The following is a 17,276-nucleotide window of genomic DNA, read 5'->3' as shown; positions in this document are numbered from 1 at the left end:
TCAACATGTGTTTGAGAGACTTGCTGTGACATGTCAAAATGCTGCTCACCGGGGGGGAAATAAACACGGCGGTTTGGCTGCCGCCTCCCCGCGCTGCGGGGAATGGTCGGGCAGGGGCCGGGGCTGGGGGTCCCCGCTCCGCAGCAGCTGGCTGCACCCCGGGACAGGGCCAGCAAGCACCGTGTCCTCGCTCTGCGTGACCGTGGTGCCCGGGGCCGGAGCTGCCAGCCTGTCCCAAACGCCCCCCCCCAGAGCTGCCGTGTCGGGGCTCCACCGCGGGCAGGTGCCGGCAGGTCCCTCCCGTGCTGCCCTGCCCGCTCCGGGGGGGTCTGTGCTGAGACTGCTGCAGACACGGATTTGGGGTCCCGCACCCCCACCTCCCCGCGCTGGGCAGGAGCCTGAGGGGGCTGCGGGCAGGGATTGCGGGCAGGGATTGCGGGCAGGGCTCCGCCGGGCTGCGGGCAAGGATTGCGGGCAGGGCTGCAGGCAGGGCTGCAGGCAGGGCTTTCCTGGAGCACGAGCTCCACCTGCCGCCGCCCTCCCGGGCCGGGCCGGTACCGGCGGGTGCCCAGCGCCCCACGGGCCGGGCCGGCCGCGCCCCGCCCCCCCCCCCCCCCCCCCCCCGCGCCCCCCACGGCCGGGAGACCTGGCCCCGCACGGGAGAGGTGCCCCCGCAGCCCCCCGCTGCTGCCCGCCCCGGCCCCGCGCTGCCTGCGCCTTCCCTCCCCCGACCCCCGACCCCCCCCCCCGGGACCCTGGGCACGTCCCCGCCGCGGCGCGTCCCGCGTGTGAGCGCAGGTTGGGGACTGGGCGTGCTGCCTGCGCTGCCTGCGCTGCCTGCTGCCACTGCCCCGCTCCAGGGCCATCCTCCGGCAGCGCCCGGGGAGGTGACACCCCTCCTGCGCCCTCCCTGCCCCGGCTGCCGCGGGACGAAGCCCGTTTCCCCCGCCGGGCACCCCGGTTGGGTGGCATTGCTGTTCCCTCCTGCCCCAGACACCCCATCGGGTGGCCCTGGATGCTCAGCGGGGTGCTGAGGTGGCCGCGGTGAGAACCGCCCGTCCTGGTCCCCACGCTGTGCCCCAGGGCATGGTGCGCACGGGAGCTGGGGCACCCCCAGAGCATCCTCGCCCGGCTCCCCCAGCCCTCCACGCCCCACAAAGACACGAGGCTGCGGGGTGGTTGCACACTTGCCATGTTCACAGCAGACATTACAGGCAGTAGGGTCCTCCTCAGGGCTGTGGGGACCCATGGGGCGCTCGCTCGCATCGGCTGAGGCAGCCCCAGGACCCCTTTCCCAGAGCATCCTCGCCCCACGCCAGCACTCAGCCCCACTCCTGTGCCCAGCCCCACCGCGGCCCTGCCCGCTCCCACCGTGCTGGGCAAGGGGTGGCAGCGAGGTCCTGGCAGACCAGGGGCAGCCCCCCCCAGCTTGGGCCAGTATGCCCTGGGCAGGACGGTGCACCCCAGGGCTGGGTGCCATCCCCGGACCTCTGCCCACGTCGCTGCTGGGGTGACCTGGCCCCACACCCACCATAGCTGCAGCTGATAAAGGGGGATCTGCACATCACGTCCCTCTTGTGCTGCCACTTCCCCTCTTCAGGCAGCTTGGGGGGCACCAGTGAAGGGGGACGGACAGACAGACAGACAGACTGACCGACTCCTCTCCCAGCCGAGGGAAACGGGGAGGAGCAGGGAGCCCCGAGATGCTGGGGCAGAGCAAAGGAGCAACCCGGCTGTTTCGTGAAGCGTCCCTTGCCCCCCAGCCCCCCTCTCTCTGTTCAGAAGGGGGAGCCTTGCAGGGGGCAGCAGCCACCCGGCAGTGCTGGTGGCCTGTCCCCACCGTGGGCAGCACTTGCTGCCTGTGCAGGGTTGCACTTGCCCAGTGTATCCTCTGTCATCTGGGTGACACGTGGTCCCATCGCTCCCCTCGGTGACCAGCCTGGGGAGGGGACCCCTGGCCGTGGGGCTGGCTGGAAGGCTGCTCTGGGGCTGAAAGGGGGGTCCGTGGGGGTGGGGAAGGCAGTCCCTCCTGACGGGTGGGCTTCAACAACGCCAACCCAACGCTCACGGTGCTCCTGCCCTGTGCAGAAGCCCTGCACCCGCCTGCCCCGATGGGCACCCGCCTGCCCTGTGCCCAGCCCACCTTGTCCTCCCGCCCCTGGCTCCTTCCCATCCCCACGCCACTGCTGGACCCTGCCCTCAGCCCGCAGCAGGGCCCTGCCTCCCCCTTCAACCAAACACAGGAGCGTCAGCCCAAAAATCCCCGCTGGTCCCAGCTGCGCAGAGGAAAGGGGGGCGAGTGGTTAGTGGGTTAGGGTGGGGGTCGGGCAGCCACGAAGCCGGGTAGGGAGGGGAGCCCCGTCAGCGCGAGAGCCCAGCAAGACCCCCCCCCGTCCTGGCTGAAGGATCGGGCTGTGGGCGGTGCAGACCAGGGATGCCGGGGGAAGCGGGCAGTGGTTCTGCGTGACCCCAGCTGCCCAGGAGACCCTGCTCTGGGGCTGCCTTCCAACAGCAGGCAGGAGAGCTGCTGGCAGGCGAAACTGAAGCTGGGCAGCGACACTGGGTGCTCTGGGGAGGTCCTCGCCACAGGGTCAGTGAGCACAAGCCAAAGCCATCGAGGACAGAGGAAGAGAGAGCAGCTGGAGCTGGATGCTGGCCGGATCCATACACCCCCCCCCGGACGGAGCTGCCCCGACCCTTGGCTGAGGCAGGTCCCCCACCGCCCTGTCCCCCCAGCAGCCACGGTCTGGGATGTCCTCGTGAGCCAGCCCCTGTCCCAGCCAGCAGCACGGGGCTACCGTCCTCTCCTGGCACGCAGGGCTCGGTTCAGCCCCGCTGGTCATTGCAGCATGGCTGCTGGTACAGCCAGCACTTACTGCTGACGGTGTCTTACCACGGACCGCTAGCCGGCATGCCAAACACATACCGATGGGCCCGATCCTGGAGCCTTAACCCCGGCAGAATCCCTGTAGAGGCAGGGGACATTCATCTGACCGACGGACGGACAGAAAGCAAAGCCCAGGCTGTGGCCCCATCCCAGCCTTACAGCGTCCTGGCTCTGCCAGGCAGCAGAGCCACCCTCCATCGCCCGCTGCCTGCTCCTGCCCGTTTGGCTCGTGGCCGGGGGCGGGGGGACCCTGCAAGTACCAACCCAGCGTTAGAGTTAGATGCAGCCCTCGGCGCCGTGCGGTTAGTCAGGACCACGCTGCCGGCAATGGCTTCCACATGCATCAGGGTCACAAGATAAACTGTGGAGAGACAAAGGGAGTGAAGAGAGGAGCCCAGGAGTGCCCTGCAGCCGCCCCGGCACCCGCGTGCTGATGCGGGGAGCAGCATGAGACCATTCCCCATGACGGGTGAACTGGGGCCCCAGGAGAGCCCCAGGCTCGGGCTCTGGTGGGGCTCATGGCAATCGCATCACACTTTGGCTGAATCTCTCTGCAAACTGGGTTTGCTGGACCTTTACGGCCATTACCAATCGTTATCAATGGTTTCCGCATTGTCCTATTTCCGCTCAGCCTCTTTTCTTCATTGAGCCACATGAAATTTCTTGGAAAACAGAAGGCCAATAGGGAAATTTTTGAAGCCCCCCCAGCCTGAGCATCGTCCTTTCCATCGCACCGAATGGGAGACAAAGATGCTCCGCAGCACTGAAAATGGGGCTGCTGCAGGTTAACAGCCAAGAGTTCAGGAGGAGGCCACTGTTCATTTGTCATGGCGAATAGCATCTGAGAGTTACAGTGCAGAGAGTGTTTGTTAGTAGCAATAGAGAAACAAGTCAGGAACAATTAGTACAGGCGGTTAGTAACAGAAGCATGGCACAATCGGTCTGACTTAGAGGACATACACACTGGAAGAGAAATGAAGAGAAAAGCAGCAACGGTTAGTTTGTTTAATTCAGTTCAGGAATGTGTTAGTAACAGAGATCTACTGGCTTAAAAAGGAACTGAAAAGCTTCTGCTGATAAAACCATTTTAGGCTCCTAGTCAGCAACAGGCTCCACAGGCAGACCTGGGCACGGCGTGCGGGGAGAAACCCCCTCCTGGTGCCGGCAGGGGCTGCCTGCACGGGGCAGGGGCTGCCTGCACGGGGCAGGGGCTGCCTGCACGGGGCAAGGGCTGCCTGCACGGGGCAGGGGCTGCCTGCACGGGGCAAGGGCTGCCTGCACGGGGCAGGGGCTGCCTGCACGGGGCAAGGGCTGCCTGCACGGGGCAGGGGCTGCCAGCTGCCTCTCCTGCCCGCTGCAGGGGCTCCTCGGGCTGCCCAGCCCTGCCTGTGCAGCCTGTCACCGACACAGCAACACCCGGCACTTACAAACGTACTTACCCAGCTTTTCTGTTCCCCTTTAAAGACAGCGCTGGCTGCCCGCGGTTAGTGGGAGGCGAGACAAGGCTGGTTAGTAGGGCATGCGCTGGAGCCGGTTAGTGGGTTAGTCCGTTTGTCAGCGGCTTCGGCAGCCCCCGGCCCCCCCCGCAGAGGGGGCAGCAGGGGTCCCGGTGGGTTAGTAGGTTAATATTGGAGCACAGCGGCAGCATGCAGAGCTGGTCCCGGTTAGCCCCCCCGCCGGCGGAGGAGCGCTTTCCTGGGGAAGGGTCTGCTCGGCTCTTGCGGAAGCAGCGGGGCTCTGGCTCACGAGAGCAGGAGGAGTTTTTGGGCTTTGCCACTGGACTGAGATTTGGGAAGGTGTTAGTGGATGGTTTAGCCTGCGTAACGTAACCTACTTTCTGAATTAAATGCTTTGCAGCGATCTGCCCCTATCACCCATGCTGGTGAGGTACAAAACGCCCCGAGCAGCGTGTGCCCCCGTGCAACACGCGTTTCCCATCCCCGGTACCGGTGAAGATGAGACGGGCTGCAGGGAGGAGTCAATCCCCGCAGAGCTGGACTCTTGACGTGGCACGGCAAGGCTCCGGGGTAAGGGCGTAAAGGGGCTGGAACGAGCAGAGAGGGAAGGGGTGAAAGCATGGCTGGCAGCGCCTGGGGCGAGGCTCCGGGCAGCTCTGCAAGAGGAGGGCTTCTGCAGAGACAGCGACGGCTGCTCTGGGCCTCCACCGAGCTCCCGCTGCCCATGGAGGGGGGACAAGGTCCAGCAAGGAAAACCATGACACGGAGCAGAGGAAAAGTGCCCAAAAGCTTATCCCCCCCCCCCATCTGAAACTGCCTCTCCCGGGGCTGCCTGCAGGAGCGGGCGGCTGAGCAGGGCTGATTGCCGCGGGACTCTGCACCGTGCCCTGAGAAATAACGCCGGGAAGGGGTAGCCAGGCACCCCCCGCCCCGTGTTCCTCTGCGTCACCTCCTCCTGCAGCACTGGGTCCCTCTAGTCCTCACGAGAACGCTTCTCCGTTTTGGACTTCAAGGGGCTGTAACGCCTGCCACGAGCTGTGCCTGCCCTCGGCCCCCAGCCTGCTGCACACCCAGCCCTCCCACCTGCTCGGGGGACGCTTGCTGGAGCGGGCAGCGGGGCGATGGTTGCACCCGCTTTTGGGGCCACTGTCGGCCCCACGGGGACCATCCCACGGGGCCTCGAGAGGACGCTGTGCTGCCCGTGTCCCTCCCCATGCTCCAGGCTGCTCCACAAACCGGGCGTTCGCTCAAACAGAGTAGAGGCAGGGTCCCGCCGGGACACGGCACTGGCAGTGCAGGGCAGGTCCAGAGCAGAAAGCACCAGGACCAGCTGACAGACAGAGGGATGGGCAGGATCAGTGGGGACAACCAGGGTCCCTTTGGGCTCTGGCCATCATGTCTCCTTGAGGAGCTGGCCCAGCTCCCGTCCCCTTCCCCATCTGCCTCCTCCTACATTGCATTCAGCAAAGGGGACGGGTCTCATCCTGCCCATGCCCTGCCCATTGCTGGGGAGGACACATGGGGAGACCCATGCACTGGGTCTGGCTGGGATGGAGCGGCAGGACGGAAGGGGACCCCAGCACCTTGCAGGAAAAGCACGCGCACACGCAGACCCATGTCCTTAGGTGTCACCACGGCCGTCTCTTCAGCTGTGTCCCCCGTGGCAGCCGGGTTCGTGGCTCCAACCCATGGCAGCCGGCACCGGGTCGCTCTGCTGGGGCCGGCCCGGCTCTGGCATCCATGTGCGGGCGGCGATGGCGGCTCCCCGAGCCCCAGCTCCCCTCCGGGCACAGCCAGTCTGGCTGGGCAGGAGCTGGGGCTGGGCCCCTGGGGCTGGTGGCACTGGGGAGCAGAGACACTGTGAGACCCTGGGCAGAGCGGTGGCTGCTCCCTCCCCACCACTGGGCACACGTGGGGGATGCATCCCCTCGTGCAGGTGGCCCTGGGGACGGTGTGACCCCATGGACCCAGCTGGAGCCTGGGGAGAGCCCGCGAGGGGATGACCCTGGGGAGGAAGGCTGGCTCCCAGCAGCCCAGAGCCCTCCCGGGTCGCAAGGGGTGGGGAGAGCATGGGGCTGGCACCGTCCGTGCCTCCCTTCCCGGGGGTCCTACCTGTGGTCACCAGCTACGCGAGTGCCGTGCAATGTCCCCCCGTCCTGTCTGGCTGCTCCGCCGTGGAGGCCACGCAGGGGACTGTGTGTGAACAGACCTCAGGTCAGTCATTAGCAGCTGCAAAAGAAAGCAACCAACGCAGCAAGGGAGAGCAACGCGGCGCCGTCGTCCCTGGGCAGAGCCGAGCCGAGCCGGCAGGGATGCATCATGCTGCTGGGAGCCTGGCAGGAGGGCCGGGCAGGGCAGGGCAGGCAGGAACGCAGGCAGACCCTCCCTAGGCTCCCCCGCCATCCCTGCAGCTCCCCATCCCTGCAGCTCCCCATCCCTGCAGCTCCCCATCCCTGCAGGATTAAAGCCCCGGGGCAGCATCCTCTGCTCCGAACCCCACTGCTGCTGGCACCGCTCCTGCTCCCCACAGGGCGGCTGGGTGCTGCCCAAAGCTGGGGGCAAAGGAAGGGGCCAGATCCTGCGGGACGGGGATGTCAGACCTCTGCAGGGGGACATGACGTGCCAGCACCCAGCCTGCCCTGGGGAGCAGGGACCGGCCCTGGCGTCTTCCCAGCCCGGGCAAACTAACCCCCCTGTCCTGGCGCTGCCTTAGGGCAGCACGGCAATGCCCAGCTGCCTCCTGCAGCGGGTGAACCCCCTGCCCCACGGGTGTCCCCCCAAAGCTAGCGCTGCCCCTCAGCACCCGGGTGCTCACAGCAGCTTGCAGGCAGCTGGTGCTGGGCTCTGCTGCAGGCAGCAGTGGGGCAGAGGCAGGCAGGACAGAGGTGGGGAAGCTCCAGCCCATGCGCCCCATGAGGACCTGCACTCACCCCCTACGTGGGTCTGCTCGGCTGCCTGTCACTTGCTCAGGGACACCCAACGCCCAAGGAAATGCCACGTCTCCCTCCTGTGCCTGTCCCCTTGCAGGGCGGGGGGAGCCAGACCTGCCACCAGGCACGGGGGGGGCACCGGGAAGGACCGCACCAGAAATGGTGGCAATGCCCCAAACTGTCTGTCCTTGTCTGGGACTGTCTGCCGCTGCCGCTGCCCTGTGGTTAAACCGGGTCACTCACCGGCTGTAGCGGAGCGGCTGGCGGTCACAGCCGCGCTGTGGTGGGTGCCACTCCACCTCCGCAGGGATATGGGTGTACACGGCCAGCACCAGCAGCCAGCCTGTGCCCGCAGCCAGCCTGTGCTGCCTGCCCTGCCTGCCCTGCCCGCGTGGAAAAGCCACAATGGCAGCAGGTCCCGGGGGAGCTGGGTTGTGATGACTCTGCAGTTCAGCTGTGGAGCTGCTATTGCTTCCTGTGGTTCGTTGTCGCCGCATGTTGCAGGCTCTGCCTGCAGGACAGTCCCTCCCATGGGGACAGCACGTCCAGGCAGCGTTTGCAAATCAGCTGCCATGGGGCCGGGCAGCGGGAGCCAGGCTCAGGCTCGGCAGGGGGCCAGGCAGCGGAGATGCCATCGAGCATCTGGCAAATGGATTCCCTGCCTGGATGCGAGCAGGAGGTGCCTGTGGTGGGGCAGGCGGGACGTGTCTGCACAGGGTGACCGCTGCAGGATGGCCTCTCTCGGCCAGCAATGAAGCACATCCCAGGAGATGGGGGGGGGAGAAAAACAGTTTTGTGGGGGCAGCATTTAACCAAATGTTCATCTTGTGCGTGGCAAGCAGCGATTGCCAGCCATGAGCTCGAGCTTCCCCTGCCACGTGGGGCTGGTAGCATGTACAGTGCCCCCGGGGCTGAGCACCCAGGAGCACCTTAGTTAAATGGGGGCTAAAAGCCCCTCAAGTGAGGAGGATGGAGGGGAGCACAAGCTGCGCTGTAGGCAGGAGCAGGGAGGTGAGGGCAGCAGGCAAGCTGCCCACGCACAGCAGGCACGCCACTGCCGCGAGCTGCCCGTATGCTCCTGCCGCGCCGCAGGCACAGCGCTGGCTGCCCTGCTGCCCGTGCCCGGAGAGGTGATCTCCAAGATGTGGCGTCCCCCCAGCTCCTGGCAGGGGGGCCAACACGCCCCTGCCCTCGGCCCTGCCAGCACTGCCCATTCCTCACTGTCGCCCGGCAGAGCCCAGGCTCCAGCACAGCCCGGGCTCTGGTGCTGCCGCAGCGGTGCTGGACGCTGCCTCCCTTTGTCTGCAGCTCTCGGGGCTGGGCAGCCTGGGCAGCCCTGGGAGAAGCGGGGAGAAAGGCTCCCTGCAAGCGACTGAAAACCTGATTATTTCTGGGCTCCTCCTGGCTCCCCGGGGCAGGATGTATTCTCACACACAAAAGACAGTGGGACAATGAGGGAGAGAAAATGGCTCCCCAAAAGGAGCCCGGGTAGCATCTGTCAGGTTAACTCTTTGCAGGGGGAAGGGCTGTGCTGAGCGCCCTGGAGGGGTGCTAGCGCCCCAGCCTCTTCTCTAACCCCCTACCTAAGATCACCAGGTTTAGGAGGAAATGGTGGTTTCAAGACAAAGAAGTAAACCAGCATTTTGGCTACATTTCCTTCCAGGAGCATTGAAAATCAGGCAAGAATCCATTTACCTGTCTCGAGCCCTATTCTTGATGAGGTTTCTGAAAAAAAAAAAAAATACAAACAAGTGGTGCATCAGTTAATATTAATTTTGGTCCGGGGGTGCAGATGGTGCCCAGGGGGAGCCAGGAGCCGCTGGCCTGGCTGGGTCTGTGCCTGGGAACGCGCTGCAGATGCTCCTGCCCCTAACAAAGGGAGCGGGGCCCAGGCTGCCCCCAGCCCGGTACCCCTTGGGAGAAGTCGGTGGCTCTTGCCATTGTGCGTGAGTTCGCGTGGGAATTATTTATAACCAGGGAATAAGACCATATTGGGGGAAATGGGGGACATTTTCTTTGGGGACCGAGCGGACGGAGCAGCAGCGCCTGCCGGCCCCGCAGCCTCCCGGGAGCGATGCTCGCAGGACCAGCCGTGTCCTGGGGCAGCATCTCTCCCTGCTCCTGCCCCTCCATCACGCTCCAAAGTGGGGAGCAGCCCCCGGGGCTCCGCCTGACGCCCCCACGCCCCCAGACCCCACCAGCGCCTGGAGAGGAGCCACATTTCCAGACGTAAAATAGCAGAGAGAAACGTAAGCGCGGCTTTACCTGATTTCCAGGGGAGGGCTGGGCTCGGGGACCGCCGGGCTCCGCACGCTCCTGGCCGCCGTGCAGCTTCTTTGTGCTGGAGCTTTCCAGAGAGCATCCCTGAGAAAGACATTGCCATGCAAACTCCTCCTCCGCGCAGCCCCCGCCGGGCCCGCCCGGCCCTACCTACGGCGAGGAGGATGCTGCAACTCCCATTAAATTTTAATGCTGGAAATGCGGCCGAGTCACCTTCCCCCCCCCCCCCCCCCCGCCCGCGGCCCCTCACCGCTCCGCGCTGCGGCAGACCCCGGGCCGCCCACCCCTCTGCAGCCGGGCCACGGCGGCGACCGGCCACGGCCCCCGCGGGAAGGGCCACCCCCCCCACACCCACCCACCCACCCCCGCCAGGAGACCGGCCCGCCCTGGTGGCACGGGGGCCCCGCAGCCATTTGGGGTGGCGCGGGCACCCCATCCCCATCCCCACGGATCCCGGGGACACGGCGCGCAGGATCCGCGCTCGGCGGGGAGCACGGGGTGGCGGAGACCCCGGCCCAGCCTGCGGACGCGTCCGCGGTGCCGGCACACGCGGGGGGACCCCCGCAGCGCTGCAGCCCCGCCCGGCCGTGCCCACGGGGCCGGGGCCAGACCCCCATCGCGGGGCCGGGGCTGCCCCTCCGCAGCGCTTTGCAGCCGCTGGGCTCTCGCATTGTTCTCCAGGTCCCCGCCGGGTCCCCGGGGAGCCGCCGGTCCCGCCGCCAGCTGCCGGCCGTGCCTGGCTGCGTACCGGCCCCGCTCCGGCCCCCCCGCTCCCCCCGCGGTTCTGGCCCAGGGTGGGCTGGCCAGGACGGGGGTCCCCACCAGATGCGGCCGCGGAGGGGCCGGGGAGCTCCGCTCGGACTGTGGCCCCAGGCGGGTTTGTCCCGGGGCAGCAGGAGAATTTCTTTCAGCCCATCCCAAAACTTGCTGTTTCTTCCTCTATTCTGCGTTTTTATATATGATTTCCTGCGGAGAGAATCCCTTCCCGGGCAGCGTTGTCTCCGATGGTGGTCCTGCTGCTGCAAATGTCAGGAGTGGGACACTTTCACCATATCAAACCTTTTCTCCAGGGCTCTTCTGAAGAGAGAAATTTTTCCAAACCAGCTTTTCCCCATCACGTCTTCAGCTTCACTTAACTGCCGCTTTCTCATGAGCTGAAGATGGTTTATCAGGAGCCCACTTCTCGCTGCCCCAGGTTTCCTGCAGCGACAGCCCAGGGCCAGGCGGGGAGGAGCAGGTCCCGCCTGTGCCCACCGCGCTGCCGGGGCAAACACGGAGCCGCAAGCCCGCGGTGTCACCTGGCTGCTCCAGGGCCAGCACATGGCTTGGCCTGGTCCTCTGCACCGCGGCAGGCAGAGGGGCTCGCTGCCTCCGCCCTGGGCTGCCTGCTCTGCTCCGGGCATGGGAGGTGCTGCAAGCTGGTGTGGGTGCAGGGGGGGTGTGCGTGGGGGCAGGGGTGTGCACAGGTGTGGGGATGGGTGCACAGCGCGCAGCTGCACCTTGCTGGATCTTGCAGCCCCTTCCAGCTCCAGAGCAAGGCTGAGGCTCAGCAGCGGCCGCACGGTGTCCTCCTCAGCCTTGCTGGAGCTGCAGCGCGGCACGGGCAGGTACTGGCAGAGCGGATGGGGTCTGCGGGGCGACAGGGACGTGGGTCCTGCAGAGCCCCTGAGCCGGCAGCCAGGGTGGTGCAGGGACAGGACAGACACGATCCTCGCCGCCAGGACGTGCAGTGCTGTGCATGGGCTGCGCTGCTGCTCCCACTGGCTCAGTGCCTGGCTCCTCACCCCTGCACTGGGCCTGACCACCGCTCCCTGGCCCCGCAGCTCCCTGGGCTGGCAGCAGAGCCGAGGGCAGGCCATCGCACCGCATTGCAGCTCCGTGTGTGAGCCGGGCAGGGGATTGACCTGCCTGTCATGGGGACTCACCTGCCTGTCATGGGGACATGTGGAAGCCTGTGCTGGCTGCAGGGACAGAAAAGGACGGTTGATCCCCCCCGACCCTTGCCCCTGCAGAGCCCCTGCTCTGCCCTCGAGCACGGCATCACTCCCAGCCACACACCCCCATGGCACTCCCCCCCAAGTGCCAGCGCGCCGCCTTGGACAACTGAGCCTTTATTGAGCTTTGCCCCCGCCGCCCTGCGGGAGAGACGATGCCCAGGGCGCGCAGCCAGCGGCACGGCGGCTCTGGTGCCGGCGGTCACTGCTGGACCCTGCGGATGGACTGGACCTGGCCGGTCTGTGCGTGGGAGCCCCACTCCCGCACATGCTTGTACTCGCCCGCGTGGCTGTCGCTCTCCAGGAGGTACTGGAAGCCCCGGTACCCCGGGTACTGCGAGCAGACCCACCTGCGACAGAGCAGAGAGCGGCGGAGGCTCAGGGCTGGCAGCACCATGAAGCACCCCATGCTGCGGGCGCTGGGCAGCAGGCAGGGTGCCGGCAGCTGCCAGAACATCCTCAGCTCCGGTGTGTGCCATGGGTGCCAGGTCCCAGCAGGGTGCAAGCCCCCGGAGTACTCACGCGCCAGAGCGGACGAAGAAGGAGCCCACGGCGCTGCTGCCCCAGCCCAGGGCGGGCAGCGAGGGACAGTCGTCACTCAGCTCCCCCCGCTTGCCCTGGAAGTTCTCCTGCTCAAAGAGCATCAGCCTGCTGCGCCCATGGTCCTGTCGCCAAGAGGGGCACGGCATCGGCACGGCTGCCCTGCCTGGTCCCCCAGCCGGTGGCTGGCGGTGGGCTCCGGGGACCAGCCCGGCGGTGGGCTCTGGGGGCCGGCCCCGTGGTGGGGAGCCGGGGGGAGCACTCACAGCGCAGGCAATAGGGCGGAAGGAGCACATCCTCTCCACATGGTAGGCATTGCTACCGCTCCACGCCTCCCAGCACGGGTACTCGCCACGCTCCAGCACGAACTGCTGCCCCTGGAAGCCACAGTGCTCGAAGCCTGCCCACCTGCCGGGGGCGGGAGGGGGGGTGAGACCCCCGTGGCGCCCACCACCCTGCTCACACCCGGGGCTGTGCCTGCTGCACCCCATGGGGACGGGGCCATTCCCCGGAGGAGGCAGCCCTGTGGCTCAGGTGGCAAAAGGCACTGGAGACCTCCATCCTCCAACCCCCCTCCATCTGTGGGGTCCCACAGCACCGTGGGGTGGCAGCCCCCTGTGACCCCCACTCACGCCCCGCTCTCGATCTTGCAGGAGCGGACGGTGCTGAAGCCGTGCTCCGGGGTGCTGTAGCAGTCAGCGGTGAACTCATGCTTCTTGCCCTGGAAGAAAGCCTCATCCCACACCACAATCTGGGGAGGATGGAGGGAGTCAGGGGGCTCTGTGGGTTCAGAGGCCCCGAGCAGATGTCGCAGCCTCATGTCCGGGCATTCACGGGGCTCAGGCTGTGTTGCTGGTCCTCCCCAGGCTCCCGTACCTTCCAGAGACCAGAGGATCTCCTGCAGCGGTGGGTCATGGTGGCCCTGCCAGGGCACAGGGGAACGGGACCGTTAAAGCCTGGCACAGGGCTGGTGCATCGCTGGCCACTGCGAGCCTGGCCTCGCTGCTGCAGCCTGGCCCGACCCACTGGCTCTGCGCCGGGGGCTTTGCCCTTCCCTGGGACCCCCAAGTCCTGAGACCGGGCTTCAGACCATGCGTTGCATGGGCAGTGCAGGCAGATGGAGGCAGGAGTTCGCTCCAGCCTCTGCCCGGATGAAACTGCCCTCGGGAGCCTGTGCACATCCCTTCGCCAGCGGCGTGGGAGGCAGTGATGGGGTGGCTCCATGCCAGAGCAGGCTGTCCCAGCCCGCCCAGGGCTGCCATCCAGGCTGTGCGGAGCAACGGGTGTCTGGCAGGGCAGCCGCGGCCCTGGCACCCGTCCTGGCAGCATGGCACAGCACCGCAGCGGGGTGAGCACGCTGCCTGCCCGTGCATGGAGCTGCCCGTGCTCAGAGACTCCTCCTCCTGCAGGCAGATCCCTGAGCCAAAGCCCCGGTGCAGGCAGCCACGATGCAGGCAGCCATGGTGCAGGCAGCCCAGTGCAGGTCCCCAGTGCTCACCACACGCAGGCAGGGCCAGCACCCGGAGCTGCAGCCGGAGCAGCGCTGAGCCCGGAGCCACAAGCCCACGCTGAGCAGCAGCACGCTGCCGTAGCCAGTGATGCCCCCTGATCCCCCCGCATCCCCCCGGGGCCCAGCCGTGTGGGGCAAGGGCAGCTGCCACCAGGCTCCCGCGCTTACCTGGGGTGAGGTGCTGGTGCCCAGGGAGGTGACATGTCCGGCAGCCCTCCGGCTGCGTTTTTATAGCCTCCAGATAGAGACAGAGCCCAGGAGAGCATTACTGAAACCCCTAACTCAGCACATGATGGGGAGGAGGGACCGGGCAGAACAAAGGCGACGCAGCAGAGAAGCTGATGAGCCGGGACACCGCAGGCACAGGGCACGGGCTCTGACCCCCAGCCCTGCAGCTCCGGAGCCGGGGCATCTCCCCTGGGGTCTGCTGGTGCTCCTGCCACATGCTCTGCCCTGGTGCGCAGCTTGGCTGGGACCATGCCTCCAGCTCTGGCAGCGCTCCTCCTGCCCACTCCTCCTGCCCGCAGGCAGCACTGCTGGCCCCGTGCCTCGGCTGGGGGTGCGGGAAGGTTTTCTCACTCACATTTCTGGTGAGCAGGAGTAAAGACACATCTCCACTTGCAGCAGCGCTTGCTCTCCATGCTAGGGCAGAGCAGCCCTCCCCGAAAGCCAGGGCAGCTCTTTCGCAGGTTGAACACAAAGCAACCATGGAGCATCGTAACAAGCGGGGACTGGGGGTTGGGAAAGCAAGGGGCAGGTCTGCAAAGGCATTCGAGGGACCAAAGGTGTGGATCAAGGCTTAGGGAGTGCTGCAGCAGCCTCCTGCCTGCCTCTGTGCGCAGGGACCTGGAAAGAGCCCGCTGCATCCACAGTCTGTGTACCTAAATACCTCCAAGCTTTGCTCGTGGTGACTCCCCCACCAAATCATCCTGGGGTCATGCTGGGAGTGTGCGGGGGGTCCAGGGGCTGGGCACCTTGCAGAGGTACCCACGCTGTCCGAGGGGGGAGCAGTGGGGCAGCAGCAAAAGGAGGCTGTTGGGCCGGGTGGCAAAACCCATGTTCCCAGGTAGTGCAGTGTTTTGGGACAGCATTTGCCAGGAAACTGCTGGGTGCCTGCGCTGGAGCATCCTCCTTCGTGCAGCCACAGCCCTGGCAGCCCCGGGCACGGCGGGGGGGGGCAGAGCACAGCAGCCGGGGGGGCTCACATGGAAACCAGCTGCTCCTGGCCGCAGCGGGGCTGCGCTGGCTGTCCCCGACTTCTGCAGCCCCCAGCAAATGTGTGTTCGGCACAAGTTGCCCCCAGCCTCTCGCTGCCGCCTCACCTAAACTCAGCTTGCTGCCGGCCACCGGGACGTGGTCGTGTGGAGCCCGGGCAGGGTCTGGGTGCACCCGCGGTGCCGCTCGGCTGCAGGCAGGGCACACAGCAGCGTGTGGCAGGGCTCACCGGGGCAGAACAAACCCCTGGTGCTGGGCATGCCCCCGTGCCTGTGCCTGCCGGGGCCGAGCTGGGTCAGCTCCAGCCACCTGCACCGCGGGTGAGGCTCCGGCGACTCTTGGCTGTGTTGGAGCTCTGCATCCCACATGCCCCTCTGTGCTGGGGCGGGACGGTGCAGCAAGGGGCTTCCCAAAGTGCCTGCAGCCAGCAGCAGGGATGCTCAGTGGGGTGGGCAGAGATTTTGTGTCGCCGGGGCTCAGGAAGCGCCGAGGACAGATTCCTGCTGTCAGCCCTTCCACAGCACCGTCTCGGGGAAAATCCCTGGGCTGCCGATCCTCGGAGTAACAGCCAAAGCAGCGCAGAGCAGAGCTCGGTCCCTCTGAGTTTCCCAACGCCCAAGTCCAAATGTGCTGGGGGGGAAAGCGGAGGCAGGAGCAGGGCAGCCGTAGCTGCGGGGTGAGACCTGCTGAGTAACACCCAGCAGCCACGAGGCAGAGCGGTTAAAAACCCACCCTGGCTCCGAGAGGAAGAGAATGCAGCTGAAAATAGAAATCTGTCTAACAAACATGAAAATGAATGCAAATTGAAAGGCAAGAGTCGTAAAACACTGCCCGCATCAAGGTGAGAGACCTGATGTGGGGAGGGCACGGCACAGCCCACCCTAAAACACAGGAAAAGAAGAAGGGATCAATAAATGTTTATTGTTTGGGATTTTGGGCAATAGCCCAGAGGTGCAGCTGAGTCCCACAGCTGCCGGCTGACTCTTCACACTTGAGGGGAACAAACGACGACGGCAAACCTGAGGGCTCTGAGCTTTCTGAATGCGCAGCCTTGGGTGATTTACTGCTGCCAGCGGTGCAGAGCCAGCCCAGGAGTGCTGGTGCTGGGTGCTGCAGGAGGCTGGGGTATCGGAAAGGACCGGGAGGAATGAGTTGGGCAGGTATTTAAAGGATGAACAGGATCGCAACAGGCAAACGGGGAGAGCAGCTGATGGGAGGCTCGGTGGGGGCCAGGGGAAGGTCCCCCCCAAGGGACCTCCTGGTGCGGAGAGCAGCCGGGGGGTGCAGGAGACGCAGCACCGCAGGCTGAGCCGCCACAGGGACCGGTGCCCAGTGTGTCCCTGGCCAGGCACCCCCCCCATGGCCCCCTCCGCCTGCTGTCAGTCAGGGGCAGCGCTGATGCACCGAAACCCCACGGGGGAGTTGGGACCGTGCAGTGTGGTGATGGCAAAACTAAGGATGGAACAGAATGAGCACAGCACGGGTTACACGGGCTAAAAACTAGCTAACGTCCATGCCAGTGGCTGCAGCGAGCAGGGACGTCCTCAAAGGAGAACACCACTTCCAGGGACTGCGATGGTTTGGAAAGTGTCAGCTTCGATTTCACGTCATTCGGAAAAAAACCCCAACTCCTGAAGCATTTCAAAACACCTAAGTCTTGCATCCTGGCATCTTCGGGGCAGCATGCTCAGGCGTTTGCAGGTATGCAGTGATGTTTAAAGGAAGAGATTTAGTGTTTAGAGGGGAGAAGTGAGCACAGCGCGGCCGTAGGGCTGGGCACCACATGACCACGGCCACGGGGCTGGTGCACCCTCCCCAGCTGCAGCAGCACTGGAGCTGGGTGCCCGTGCGGGTCTGGTGCCAGGGGCGGTGGGCAGGGCAGGGCGGCACGCCGGCGCCGGCCGCGCCACGCAAGGGCTATATATGCCCTGTCGGGGCGGCCGCACGTGGGGCAGCGGGTGCCGCCGCGCGCTGCAAAGTGGCACGGTCAGGTCTTCTGTTGTGCCGCGGGCACAAAGGAAAGTGCTGGGTTCAGCAGCTGGGCACGGGGCCGGGGAGAGGCTTCCAGCTCGCCCAGCGCTTTGCAGGATGTGATGACTGGGCGGCCGCGCAGACACTGATGAGCTGGCAGTTCCTTTGTGCGCCCGCCCGGGGGTCTGTTCTTGCCAGGCTATAAAGTGGGGGTCTCGCTGCGCCCCGAAACACAAGCCCGCTCACTCCAACAAGAAGCAGCAGCTGCCCAGGTAAGAGGACAAAGTCTCCAGGCACCGGGCTGCGGCCGGACCTGAGGGGGGGGAGAGGGAAATGCAGGGTCTCAGCCGTGACCACGGCTGTGGCCACCACGTCTGGGAGCACCGTGGTGCTCAGTATCCCGCTGCCCCCTGCTCCCCTGGCAGCTGCTGGTGACACTCACCTGGGGGGCCACCGGCAGGGTGCCCACTGGAGGGCTTCATGCAAACTGGG

The 17,276-nt window shown here is 66.1% G+C and overlaps 1 protein-coding gene and 1 long non-coding RNA gene across 5 annotated transcripts; both read right to left on the bottom strand.

Moving 5' to 3' along the window:
- Positions 1-1,176: 1,176 nt before the first annotated feature.
- Positions 1,177-10,522, bottom strand: LOC129213977 (uncharacterized). Of its 4 annotated transcripts, none has more exons than XR_008579584.1 (5): positions 10,377-10,522; positions 9,540-9,638; positions 8,970-8,999; positions 6,457-6,537; positions 1,177-6,186 (listed from the first exon to the last, which is right to left on the bottom strand). It is a non-coding gene; the product is annotated as an uncharacterized LOC129213977 (long non-coding RNA). The 4 variants fall into 4 exon arrangements; XR_008579583.1 differs by lacking the exon at positions 10,377-10,522 and adding an exon at positions 9,805-9,878; XR_008579585.1 differs by lacking the exon at positions 10,377-10,522 and adding an exon at positions 9,705-9,749.
- Positions 10,523-11,685: 1,163 nt separating this feature from the next.
- Positions 11,686-13,171, bottom strand: CRYBA4 (crystallin beta A4). The gene is made up of 5 exons (XM_054844516.1): positions 12,965-13,171; positions 12,721-12,839; positions 12,355-12,496; positions 12,071-12,213; positions 11,686-11,898 (listed from the first exon to the last, which is right to left on the bottom strand). Exons 1-5 carry the CDS (start codon positions 13,001-13,003, stop codon positions 11,751-11,753), a joined length of 591 nt encoding a protein of 196 aa, XP_054700491.1. The 5' UTR covers positions 13,004-13,171; the 3' UTR covers positions 11,686-11,750.
- Positions 13,172-17,276: the final 4,105 nt, after the last annotated feature.

This window comes from Grus americana, chromosome 16 (genome assembly GCF_028858705.1).
Source record: "Grus americana isolate bGruAme1 chromosome 16, bGruAme1.mat, whole genome shotgun sequence".
Classification (NCBI taxonomy): Eukaryota; Metazoa; Chordata; class Aves; order Gruiformes; family Gruidae; genus Grus; species Grus americana.
The sequence above is the reverse complement of the archived record's forward strand: the minus strand, read 5'-3'. Positions and strand labels throughout refer to the sequence as shown.

Excerpts from the sequence above, each read along its gene's own strand:
- CRYBA4 (XM_054844516.1), bottom strand. The coding sequence starts at position 13,003 with ATGACCCACCGCTGCAGGAGATCCTCTGGTCTCTGGAAG. Across the intron at positions 12,840-12,964 it reads GATCCTCTGGTCTCTGGAAG|ATTGTGGTGTGGGATGAGGC; the intron begins GTACGGGAGCCT and ends CATCCTCCCCAG. Across the intron at positions 12,497-12,720 it reads TGCAAGATCGAGAGCGGGGC|GTGGGCAGGCTTCGAGCACT; the intron begins GTGAGTGGGGGT and ends CGCCCCCGGCAG.